Genomic DNA, 13,568 nt, shown 5'->3' with positions numbered 1-13,568 from the left:
GGAAACTGTTATACTCTGCACCTTCATATTTATTTTAAATTTAAAAACAGAGTAAAGAAAGAGTTGAAGCAATAAAATAGCTGAAAAAAATACAAAAGGAAATAATTTTTTTCTTCTTTTTTTTTCTGCAGAATTATATTCTAAAGATACTTTTCTTGTTCATCTGAAAGCAAAGAAATACTCCTGATTTTTCTGTTCCCTTCGGAATAAAAAAAAAAAAATTCGACAATGACTGGCTTGCTTCAGATAGAATTTTAAAACAATAAAAAAAATCTGGAATCCCAGAAATTAAAAGATAATTCGCTCTAGAAATGATGTTTTTTTTTTTTCTTTCCATTTCTTAAGAACACCACAATTTTTAAAAAACATGATAAAAACATTTTATATTTTAATAAAATATGATAGTGTGAGGGGGGGGGATTTTGTTAAGAATTCAGATATTCTGAACACCATGAAATTAGGGGGGGGGATTCCATTTTAAAAATTAGATTTTTTGGCAACCTAAATCTATGATTTTGTTCAATAGCAAAATTTATAAATTTCCATGACTTTCCAGGTGCACAGATACCCTAAGTATTATATATATATATATATTAGCAGAATAGTATTAAAATAATTCCTATTTAAAATTCATAAAACTTTTAATAATTCAAGAAATAGAAATAATACCTGAAGTACAATATCAAATAAATATTGCATCTTACTTTGTACTATGGTTTTGTTTTAATTTTTGTTTATACCCTATAAGTTTTCCTCTATTAAAATATTTATTTTGACTTCCTATTACTCATTAAAATATGTTTTTATTTATTTTCTTTATACTTTCATTCTGTGAGCATGAGTGCTTTTTTCCCCCTTTCTTTTGTGTAACGTAAGGAATAGTGATTTGAAAGAATAGCCTAATACTGAATAATAGGACCAAAAAAAAAAAAAANAAAAAAAAAAAAAAAAAAGATCGACCGAATACCGAATATTGGGCTGCCGAATAGTTAAATTTTTAAAAAAATTTAAAATCATTAATAAATATTTTTTACATATAAATAAATTTAATCATTATTGATAATCAATTAAAACTTTGCTATATTGTTTGTAAAGGGTAAAAAATTAGAGTTATTCATAAAAACATCTTAGATAAATAAAAATAAAAAACTGACTAACAATTATTTAAAAAAAAAAATAAAAAAAAAATTTAAAAAAAAACTGAAGTTGTTAAGTTAATAAATAGAAAACGAGAAATGGAAAAAAAAACCCTCTTAATTTTAACACAAAACTTTAATGCTAAAAATATTTTCCGGAAAAAAGTAACCATAAAACGTTAAAAGAAAGTTAGCCTATGATAAACGCTTTCAAAAATGCAGAGCTATCATACACAACGCCCATAAAAACAAAAGATAATATACAAAAGCGAAAAATAAAAAAATACAAAACAATCTTAATTCTCGAAAGAAAATTTTAAAACTGAACATCTGTTTTCTGATAACGGTGTTTTCAAAAAATAGTAAAACGAAAAAAAAAGAAAGAAAGAAACTCTTAATAGAAAACTTTTAGTGGCCACGTTATAATAAAAACGTTGATGAAAGCATAGGTTTTTGATAAAAGAAAAAATTTAATAGAAACTAAAAGAAAAATAGTGTTTAAATTTAAGACGAAAATTTTAGTTCTAAAAATCTCAATTCAACTGTCATATAACCATCATTGAACAGCCTATCCAATTCACGACTTCTAATGTTCAACTCCATATAATTTTGAACCCACTCCAGAATTGGGGATAATTATTACGAATCCACTACAAGGAACTCCTGGGTCAAGTATTGGGAAAAATTTGCCTTCGTGGCGGACTTTTTGATGGAACTAACCCGAATTTGCGCTACATGGAGAGGAACACCACGAAAACCTCTAAGTTTAGTTGAGGGCTAAGGGACTTCAACCCATCATCCATCTACCAATGAGGATATTTTAAGTCAGCACTGTGATCGATACGAGCCGGGTGCAGAATTCGTATCGACTAGCCATCGCTGAGATTCGAACCCGGTTCACCTCATTGGAAAGCGAACGCTGTATCCCCAGAGCCACCACGGCTCTAACTGTTTCACACTGTCGTATTTTTAGAAGAAGGGAAAAAAAAGTGTCGATAAAAGAATAACGTTTAATAAGATACGCAATAACGTTAATAACAACAATATAACACTCGTATATATTTTTCTAAAACTAAATAACCAGCAACAAATAAATAAAACTTCTTCTGAAATAATATGCTTACCTAGAGATGGGATATCTTCTTGTAATTTTCGACTTGTATCCAAAATGAAGAGGACGTTTATGACTACAGTAATAATTAAAACAACAAGTAACAAGAGCTGTAAAGTAAAACGACCATTTTATAATTATAAACCAAGTAAGATCAACACATAGATTTCAACTCATTACTTTAAAGCAGCAGTTTTCAACTTTTTTCGGCTATGGAACTTTAAATGATTGATTTTTTCTGAATTAATAAAAAAAGTTCATTAGCAACTGTGGATAAAAAATATAAAAAAGATAACTCTATATTTTGAAAATATTCAACAAGACTAATAGAATATATTAATTTGTTCTTAGTTTACGCTGATGCCGAAAATGAATAAAATTAGTTGAATTATAGTTTTCAAAAGAAAACAGAATTGTTATAAGAATTCTTTATTCTTGAATGGGATTATTTTATTTTGAACTGAAAAGCTCGATGAGAAATATTTGTTGAATTTTTTATAAAAGCACATTTTTTTCAATATATTCCTAATGAAATTTTTTTTTCAAATGTAGTTACTTCATTTTTTAAATGTTTTTATTTAAATATTTGCATGTTTCACGTCCGAACTCTTGGAACCTCTGTGATCTCTCTACTTTAGAATTCCATTGTAGACCTTTTGGGAGCTTTATGCTGCTGTGTATTCATAAAAAATAGTAAAAATAAAATAGACATTAATGCAAGTGGGCATGCTTCGTAGTGGGCAAAAAAAAAATCAATACATTTTTTTTTGAAGCAGTATTCATACACCAGCCAATTTCTACAAAAGCAAACAGCAAGCTAAAAAAGTATAATAACCTTTGCTTAAGTGTCTTTATATTACTATATGTATAAATTAGAATCAATAATTCGTATGAAATATACGAATCACTCTCCATCCTACAAGTTACTGCTTAAATAACCAACTTCTGGATTTTAACAGAATGGCTGAAAAGGTTTCAACAATAGTGATATGCCTGAACCCTGCATACTTAATGAGTAGCCATAGAGTTTTGCGATTTCTAATAGTATTATTAATTAAAATAAAAAAGATGTTGGATTAAAAGTTCAAATTTTTCGATTCTTTAAATCTATGCACTCTTAAATGGGATGCTATGAAGATGCACTAAAATCAGAAGTATAAGGACAAGATATTTCTGTAGCAGGAATAGTAGGACAACAACAAACCCTGATCAATGTAATAAAAACTGTTCATTAATTACTATTTTTAGCGATAGTTTTTTATTTCTAATGTCAGATGATGAACAGTTACAGCAGAAAACAATAAAAAGAAAGATCACAGAGTTCAATAGTCTCCAGCCTCCCAATGACGCTCGACGAGAAAAGACTTGTCCAGAGCAGGACAGTGGAGTATTCATGACCTCTCCAGAGCTGCACATCGGGGAAGGAACAATTTTCAGTCTATAAAGATGGTCTCTTAGGCCGTCGTGTGAGGTAGCTAGGCGGAATCCAGCCATTACACAAATTTGGAATAGCATTCTTTTGAGAAACACGATTCCTGTGCACGGGCTTTAATAAGATCTTTAATAATATGGAAGGGCAGAGGACAAGATATGAAAGCACCCTTTTTAAGTCGACTTTCTCGTTGCCTGGAAGTTTTCTCAAGAGATGCCCCCAGGTTCTTAAGATGATAAAGGCAATCCCCTGTGTTATGGGATTATTGTCAGAAACGATAGAGCACCTCTAGAATGGATCTGGTAGATTTTTCTCAGTGGCATTGCAGTACGGATCGCAGCAACGTCAAACGAAGTACCCTGTCCCACAGGGACGTAGAAAGAAAAAATGTCGGAGAAAACTTCGGCACCTGCGTTAGGGCTATCAGAGAGGAGGGATCCATCGGTAAAGACCCGGAGTCACTCTGGTTTAGGGTCAAAAATATTGAATACTTCGAGAGCTATCAAAATAGAAGGGTCCGTATTACTTTTAGTTATCTTTTGACCCAAATCAAGATGAATCCAGAAAGACTTCAAATGTAATGGATTTTGTGGTGGGATGAGCAATTCTGGTTCATAGTTTAAACCAAGTGAATTTTTTACCTGAAGAACTCCCTGTAGAGAGCCCTTCTGGGTCTTAAAATTTCTTGTCAGGTCTAGATTGACTTCATTCCAGAGTGAAAACACTCAGGTACTTTAATCAGGGGTCTGTTTAGAAGAAATTTGGGTCCGTTAACGGACCCTTCACAAAATATCTTTTCATAAAAACGGACCCTTCACAAAATATTTTAACTTAAAGACGGATGTAAACGAACTAAGTTTTGCCTTCGGCAGACGCTTCTTCCATTATTCGTCCGAAATAAATATTCTTTGTTGCGCAGAATAGGCAAAATACCAAATATTTGTATGTTGCCTGTCTAATTTAGTAGCAGCAGTTGCTGTTTAATTTTGAAAAATTAAATTTTTTTTCATTATAATTTTACAGTGTTGAACATAATCTTGTATCTATTTACAATTTGAAAACTACTTTAAAAAGTTTTTTTGCAATAGCCGGACCTTATTCGCACAAATTTACAAAAGCGGACCCTGGTTGAAAGAATGTGACTTAAAGCTTTTTTTATGTTCACAAGTTACGAGTAATTTTTTCACAATTTTACAAAAACAGGATCTTTCACAAAATGCCTGGACAGACCCCTGCTAATGATCCTTTCCCAGAGTATTAAAGCCTTCTCTCAGGGATGAGATTGGCCAAAAGGCAAAAAAGCTGAATTTCCAAGCAAGTAAATTTTACGNGTAGGGGGAGAATGCACGTGGGATAGGTTTGTCCAGTGAAACTCCATCTTGGCGTTTGAGGGCACCGAGCCTCTTCATGGCACGGTGAGAAATGTCTTATGCATGGTGTTTCCATGTTTGTTTGCGGTCAAACGTCATTCCCAGATATTTAAAATCATCGTGCAAAGGGATTTGGATAATTATTACAACCATTGACACTTAAACTAACCATTCATAGTCCAATACAAAATGTTGCTTGATAAACAATTATTGAAAAATACTTTGAAGTTAATCAATCATTACTTACTAATTACAGTTTGGAGCACGTTGATCAGAAAAATTTGACGTACGATGGTATGGTTGTTTTTTTTCTTCGGAATAACCCTAAGAAATTAGTGTTCCAAAATTTCTTTAAAACGAAAAATAAATGCTTTCCATCAAGGTCACGTGGCTGTAAAGGAAAAAATCCACTTCAAAGGCTGAGTTGACTTAAAGAGCGGATCTGGGCATGATGAAATCTCTTATAGAGGGCAACAACTAATTGGCTGCTGAGTATGGAAACCACAACATAATTGAGACTCCCAAGTTTAGGTAACTACACTATCTAGACACCCGGTTGTAATGGTGGTGGAAGCTTAATGGTCCGGGTCCGTTAGTTCCTGGTGTCGGGACTGTGAGATGTATGCGGACAATGTGCACTTTATTTCTCTTCCATTCACACATCGAGGCATGTAGAGACGTCGTTTGAAGAAATAGGGGTTTCAAAAAGGCCTTCTCATAGCCCCGATCCCTTAAAACACTTTTGGGACAAATTAAGAGCCGAATACTCACTTCAGCTGTGATGAGGGCCCATTTCTCTTCCAGCGGGATAACACTCACACATCCGAGGTTTGCACAAACGTGGTTGGACGAAATGGGTGTTCAAAAACTGGCCTTCTAAGATCCCCACTTCCGTATCAAAAACTGGTGGAAAGTCTTCCCAGAAGAAAGGGGGGATCCATCTCACATAAATATGTGGACGCTCTAAAGTCCGGATATTTTTGGTCAGATAGTGTGGCTCCAAGATGCCAGAGAAAATACCACTCCTAAAGAAGAGATGTTCAAAAAGCTCATTTCACTCCCGACAGAGGGAAAAACGCAAACTCATGCTGATAGAATTTAAGAAAACAAAAGCTTCTCCTGCAATCATTCCATAACTCCATTTGGAGCGTTAGAAAAAAAAAAGAGGAAGAAATGGAACTACTTAAAGGTTGCTCATGAAGAGAATGTATTTAGACTTCATCTAATTTCTGCCAGAACCTAACCGTTATTACGACACTTGTTTCTGCCCTTCCAGTTCTTATCAGCAGCTTTTTTTTTTTTTTTAATTTTTCGAATGGTCAAAGAAGCTATGTAGTTCAAAGAAGCAGACAGAGCTGCAAAAAGGTACCAAGTAGAATTATGACGTAGCAGCAAAATGAATGAAGGGGAAAATGACAGAAGTGAAACCTGATGCCACAAACCTATTTATCAAAGTTTTTTTAAGAAATCTAAAATTAGAACACACACACACACATACCTGGAATAACTTGGAAAGCAACCTTCGAGGAGGCACTTGTTTCAGATAGGGGGCTCTTTTCAGTGCAAGTGGCTGGGATTTCCAGCCATCCATCGCTGCCATAGCAGAGCATGTGGCTGCAATTTCAGACTTAGATCTCCTGAAACAAAACAACCTCCTATTAAACTGGTTTCATCTAGGTGAGGGGTGCACAACCCGAAGCCCGAATAAGCTTCAGAACACAATGAAAAAAAAATTTTTTTTTTTTTTTGAAAAATAAAAAAATAAGTCGAATATTTTGAATTGAGCATTTGAGCCACCAATTTTTGATGTGGTTCAATGAGTACAGATTCTATTGTAAATCCATGTTGTTTCTCGATCGCTTTTTTCCGCGGACGTTGCTTTGAAATTCTGCGTGATTTATTGTTTTTTTTTTTCCTTTCTTTTTTTAAAACAATATTTTTAATATAATATTTGCCAACTTCGAATTTGAGCCATCATTTTAAGACTAGCTTTATTTTTGCCGATTTCGTCATAAATCGATTTTTGATCATTTTTTTTTAATAGTTTTTTTTGGCAATTATAACTTAATATCCCGGTAAATTAATACGATATTACGACTCGTGACATCGTTTTCATTTCAAAAAGTCAACAAGAGATGGGGCTATTCTAGGATTATACCAGTAAAAGATACTAGTTTAATTATGTTCAGCATTTTTTTTTTATTGCATGAAATGCCTACTCCTTCGCCATTCCCATGACTTTATACTTAAAGTTGGGTAGGTATCGTTAGCAAAATTCACACAATATGCATGACACACTTTAAAGCTAAATAATTGTGTGGTTTAAAATTTGTACAGCTAGTTCTTCAAATGTACTCGGAACAATGCTGGATAATCGACACGCTCTCAATAAACTAAATTTTATCAATCATTATCTGGTAAAACAAAACTTTTTTTTGCATTAGTGCTATTTAATCAATGATGAACAAATGCAGAGCTTTCCCTACGAACAACAACAACAACAAAAAAAAAAAAAGAGTTTTGAAAGGGCGCTCACTTAACCACCGTTAAAATTTATCAAAATATGAGTAATATTACGTAATAAATGAATTTGATCCTTAATTTTTAAATTATCTTATTGTGTGTATATTTCACAAAGTAATTCAGTATCAAAATAACAGAAAAATTTGAAGCTTCTGATGAATAATTAAAGGCAAACTAAAAGACAATCTCTGTGTATAAATTTTCTTCAAAAAAAACTTTTAAAAAATAATCGTAATTAATAAACACTTTTGACATTTTTTTTTTTTAATATTTCAAACTGATGAGAAAATAAACATTTACAGGTACATTTTTAAATAAAAGGTATTTATAAAAAAAAAAGGCAAAATTTAAAATCGCTAAAAAAAAAAACTTTTATATGTAAAGAAAATAAGAGAAATCAATTGCACATATAAAAAATAGTCTTCAAAAAGGGTAAATTAATACTGAGTTATTCATGTCTAATACATCGATATTTTACGATCAACAAATGTCCGACTTTATTACCGGTGTCGAACCCCTGATCTTGTACACTGGGTATTTTACCAACACCTCCTAGAAGTAGAAAGGCCTCAGCACGGATCAATTGAGTAGTCCGATGTGACGAAGTTAACTGCGCAGTTGACGAAAAATAAGAAAGATGTCATTACGTTAGGGGTACTAAGCTGCGCAGTGGTTGAAAATACAAAATATGTCATTACGTTTAGACTACTAAGGGATATTTATGGTAACCCGTGCTGAGGCCTGTTCTTTCTAGGAGGTGTTGATTTTACGCAATGCTCCAACAGAGAAGGGAAGGATTTACCACAAATCCTTCTTTAGATGCTTCAATAAAAATGTGATTTCTTTAGTGACAAGAAATGATACAACTTTCGTAGTCAATTTTCACAAAAATATTACAGAAATAAACGACTTTTAGGATGAATTAAAAAATACAAAATTGCTAAAAGAAGATGGGATTTTAATTACCTCCTTCTTTTTGCCGAGTTAGCTCTTTACTAAAAAGAAATTCATTTTAATTTATCATAATAATAAAATTTGATAGAGAAATTCTCATATAAGCAGAAGGGAAGAGTTCGTGATTTGCTTTTTTTTGCCCAAATTCACAAAAATTTGAACTATTCTTTTCAAAAGGAAAATTTTGCAAAACATCAGGTCATGTATATTTTTTTTAATAAAAATATAGTTTTCCAGCCCTTTTGGTTCACTGTCCACTAAGCTAATTCAAATAATTTTTTTCTTCTTCTTTAATTTCGATACGGCACACTTTTAAATCCACCGTTAATTTATTGAGAACTCCTACTAAATTATGTTGTTTTGTACCGAACTTTCCTTTTAGGAACGAAGCCCTAACGAAAAATAGAATTATTCGTTGCGAAGTTTTAAGTAGTGCATTTGAAATAAATTATTTTAAAAAGTCTCGAACTATTGCGTTCATGATTACTGTAAAAATATCAAACCCATGAGTCAAAAGTTCCAATTATCTGAATTCTGAGAAGCGAAAAAAAAAAAAAATCTCAAACTTATTTGTGCAAAATACTATTTGTGTTGCAAAAATTTTAATTTTTTGCATTTATTATAAAATCGGTTAATTTCAATTTGCTGTATGAATAACTGCTTTAATAATTATACAGTTAAATATGTATTGGTTTTTTATTACGAAATAAAATTATTAATTTTAAAGTATACACCCTATTTAAAAAAAAAATTTCTTCCCCGAGTTGTATACATCCTTTAGAACGTTAAGAACTTATGATTAAATGATTGTTCAAGATGACTGCAAACGGGAAAAATTTTTAAAAAAAAATTAAAGATTAAAGGAAAAACTTCTTATGTAGCAAAATATATTTGAAAGAAGATATATCTAGGCATTGAAACTTATTCCTGAAATTAAACTAGTCAACATTTCCACCATTCACCTCAGGACACATTTTCCACCACTTTTTAAATTTTCCCTGTTCATTATGATTTGCTAATTCTTGAAGATATCATCTTCCATTCGTATTTTTTTTTCTTCGAAAAAAACATTCAAGAAATTTTGTTGTGCTTATCTTTTGACGTGAAATTGTGAATAGGCTATCTTTTGACTTTTCTATTCCATTCATTTACAGAACTTCTTTGGATTCCCATTACTTTAATAGAGAGTATATCTCATTTATCTTCGTCATCACAAAATTTGCTTGAACAACCTTTCTTCTTAGAATGTCATTTTACTATTTTCAAATGTTTACGAATTATTTCCTGTGACAAACTGCCTCCAGAAGATTTCCTATACTTTATTAAGATGGACGGATCATTCCCAAAGAATGGTTGCGTAGAAACAAAATTATGAATGATTTTGAGTCGACTTGGCGTCTCACTTTTTCGATATACTTCCCGTTCCTTCATCAAATAGGACTTCTTTGGATCATAATTAATTTTACTCTCTCTCGTACTTGTGCATGGAACACTTTCCAAAAATGAGATGTTTTCTAAAAACATTTTCGGGATTTTTCATTAAAATGGTTCAGGTGGTATTTTAACTACTTTTGCGAGCTACTTTTTAGCCGTTACACATTTTTCTTTTAAAAAAATTGCACTTTTTCTCTATACTTTCAACTGCATAAAATTGTTTTAAATATTCACTAGTCTCGCATAATCTTTAGTGGCAGCAAAATGATTTTGTTCCCGCGTGTAAACGATGATTATTTATGCTCGCGTAAAGAAGAGGAGGAAAAAAAAAAAAAGACTTCTACTTTTACGAAATGTATCACAAGATAGAACGGAATTTTCTGTTAAGAATAAGAGAAAATATATTATTCTTTAGTAGGCAATCAATTTTCTGATCTAAACATAATAGGAGGTAGTTATAACCAAACCTTGTCAGCGATTATATAGCATATGAGGCTTCTTTCTTTAGTGGGCCCACTTGGCGAACCCTGCAATGTGGTAAACTTATCAGAAACTTGACAAAGCCAGCTTACCATAAATTCCATTCATCAGTTATTTTGATTCGATAATTTTCTTTTTTTAATTATAAAAATCGATGTTTCGTTTCAAGTAGTCTGATAATTTACACTTAATTTAGCAAAGCGAATGAACTTGAATAAAATATTCTATTTAACGAATGTCAAGTTTTATAAAAACATGTTTCTGATTAAATGTGGTTGTGCATCAGCTTTTTTTTAATACTTTAGTTGATTTATTCAATACCTGATACAATTCGAATATATATATATACATATTAGAGGCCGCTCCCAACGCAAATCAATAACTCTTGGCAGAAAACAGTTTTTTTTACTCAAATTAAAATTATTCACTCAACATATATGTACTAAAAGGAATTCTGTTGAATTGCGTTTAAATATCTATTAGTACTATAAATATTTAGATCTATTGGTGAACAGAAGTAATCATTTTTTTTAAAATAACATTATATTTTTTTCAAACCAATTTGGCGAGTTCATAACCGTAATTTAATATTTTTGTTCTCTAACAGATTTGTAACAGTTTGTTAATGATTTCAATTCTAATAAATACTTGTACATAAGTTTTACTTTTCTATTTCATAAAATAAATCATAATTTAACCAAGATCAATAAACAAAATTTCGCTCATTCATTTCCTTCCTTATGACTTCATTCTACATTGGAAAGAGAAAAAAAAACTCCTTTACAAAAAGTTAGCTCTAAAACTCAAATATATAATATATATATATATGTGTGTGTGGAAATAGGGTCAAAGGTGTTACAAAAAGAAAGTTCGAAATGGAGAAGCATGGTTGATTATCAGTCACTCATCACGGTCAATGGAAATCACCTTGAAAAAGAGTTTCTTTTTATTTATTTATTTATTCCAAAATACCTTCCGGGCGTACGCCGCATAACTTCACGCGTACAGATTAATTGGAGAAATGGGTCATCTTTCTTCTCTTCGTACCTCATAATCCAAATAAACCAGTCGAATTCCAACTTTTTATTTATTTATTTTTTATAAAAAAAAAAACATGTATCATTTATTTAGTTACTTTAACAGTAAATTGGAAGAACAGGATTGAATACATATCAATTTTGTTTTCTCCCAAAAAAGAGAATGTAGCAGGAACTTTTATGGAATTGAAGTTTTTTAATAATAAAACGACTCATCGAGAGTTAAAAAGATTGTTATGAGAAAATAGTTGCCATGGAACATTTCATTTTGTAATATCATTAGGAAAGCTTTTAAAAATATTCATACATTTTGAAAGACATAAAAAAATAAAAATAAAAAAACCATGAACTATAATCAAAAGATAAAAATAGATTGAAAAATTTTTTTTTAAATAGAATAATTTTAAAAATACCATTGAGAGCTTTAAACGATTACAATAACAAGAGCAAAACCACGAAATCTGGTCTCTACTGTTTTCGATTAAAAAAAATGTCTCTAATTGAAGTGAACATTTCTGAGTGACAAATGAGTGATGGGCACAAATGGTTAAAATTCTTCAAAATAGTTCCCTTGTGCACTTGAGGAGACGATTCTGTGGAAGTCCTCGACAGGAATGCCTCTCAGGAACATGAGCTTGGATGTTCTCCACCCAGTCCTTTCCCTTCAGTTCTCTTTTCAGTCGGGGGAGCAATAAAAAGTCACACGGTGCCAAGTCAGGGCTATAGGGAGGCTGGGGCATCAATTCCAGCAATTCTTCACTGCGCAAAACTCGAACACCTTTTTGCTCCTCCGTCAACACCTTCGGCACAGACCTTTTGCATTTGCAAATCCTTCGTCACAATCCCATGTACCACACATTTTGACAAGTTTAGGGTATTAGCGATTACCTGAATGCTTAACCGACTGTCTTACTTCAAAACTTCACGCACATGCTGGACATTTTCATCGGGTCGGGCTTTTGTTGGGCGTCCAGAACAAGGCTCGTCGGTGACCTTCCCCCGACCCTCCTTGGAGGACTTGTGCCACCTTCCACACTGAGATCTCGAAATGCATTTCTCCTTAAAGTCGTCTTGAAGGATGTGATGAGTTTCCGTCACATTCTTCCCAAGTCGCACACAAAACTTAATCGCATACCGCTGTTCCAGCGAACGAACACTCCATCACGCCGTGACTCGATAGAAAAAAATACTTTGCGCGAAGACACGTCCTACTGCTCGGAGCGACCTGAGACCAGGCTTGTTTGGAAGGATAAATCTCCCACTACCTTTTTTGACCAATCTGAGTGCGCTGCGATCAATTGTCGCGTCACAATAAAATCATGCGCATTACTTTCAGAACGCACCCTGTATATCAGTGTTTTCACTACAGCGCGAGAACGCGAGAATCTCACATATTTTTTTCTTTTCTCGCATTAAAAAATTATTACTGCGAGAAATTCGCGCATTCTATAAATCAATTTCAAAATTCGCGAATTTCTGGCATTTTGGAAGAAGCTCAGAATTACGCCATTTAGAATAAAATCCGTTTCACTTATCTTCCTGGATCTTTCATTATTTTCAACATCTGCCCCGTTATTTAGCTTCCCTATTTACCAGTATTGTTCAGAACCTTTTCGAACAACAAAACACAACCACAGAACTCTTTTCAGAACACATTTCTCTGCAACCACGTGTTTACCATAGGTTAGGTTTCCTCATGTAATATTCAAATATTCAATGCTTTATCAAAAATATTCAATGCTTTAAAAATAGAAGACGTTAAAAATGTATTATAATTAAAGAAATGATTTTTTTTTCAAGAGTTTTTGTGTTTTTTTAGTTTTTAGAAATCTCACCCTGTTTTTGAGAAAGGGTGAGAAATTCTCACCCATTTTTTTTCTATGATGAAAACACTATATTATCCTATCTATGATGAAAACACTATTTAACATTCACACTATTAATTTAAAATAAAAATTCAAATAGAGACAAGCAAGTAGACCATTGAAACTGTGTATGAATTAGGTAGTAATATATTTTACAAGGATGAGAGTAGTCAGAAAGTAAAAAAGAGGAAATCCAAGAATGAATATATATATATATATATATATA

General features: G+C 32.2%; 1 protein-coding gene across 1 annotated transcript in view; it reads right to left on the bottom strand.

Moving 5' to 3' along the window:
• The window catches only part of LOC107445532 (protein O-linked-mannose beta-1,2-N-acetylglucosaminyltransferase 1), a 99,087-nt gene that overhangs the window by 40,086 nt on the left and 45,433 nt on the right, over positions 1 to 13,568 (bottom strand). Inside the window, exons 3-4 of the mRNA XM_043050135.2 lie at positions 6,548 to 6,686; positions 2,261 to 2,357 (exon numbers count right to left, since the gene is read on the bottom strand). Of these exons, the coding sequence (XP_042906069.1) occupies positions 2,261 to 2,357; positions 6,548 to 6,649 (199 nt within the window). The 5' untranslated portion in view covers positions 6,650 to 6,686. The remainder of the gene's footprint in view (positions 1 to 2,260; positions 2,358 to 6,547; positions 6,687 to 13,568) is intronic.

Source organism: Parasteatoda tepidariorum, chromosome 4 (assembly GCF_043381705.1).
Source record: "Parasteatoda tepidariorum isolate YZ-2023 chromosome 4, CAS_Ptep_4.0, whole genome shotgun sequence".
NCBI classification, from domain to species: domain Eukaryota; kingdom Metazoa; phylum Arthropoda; class Arachnida; order Araneae; family Theridiidae; genus Parasteatoda; species Parasteatoda tepidariorum.
The sequence above is the reverse complement of the archived record's forward strand: the minus strand, read 5'-3'. Positions and strand labels throughout refer to the sequence as shown.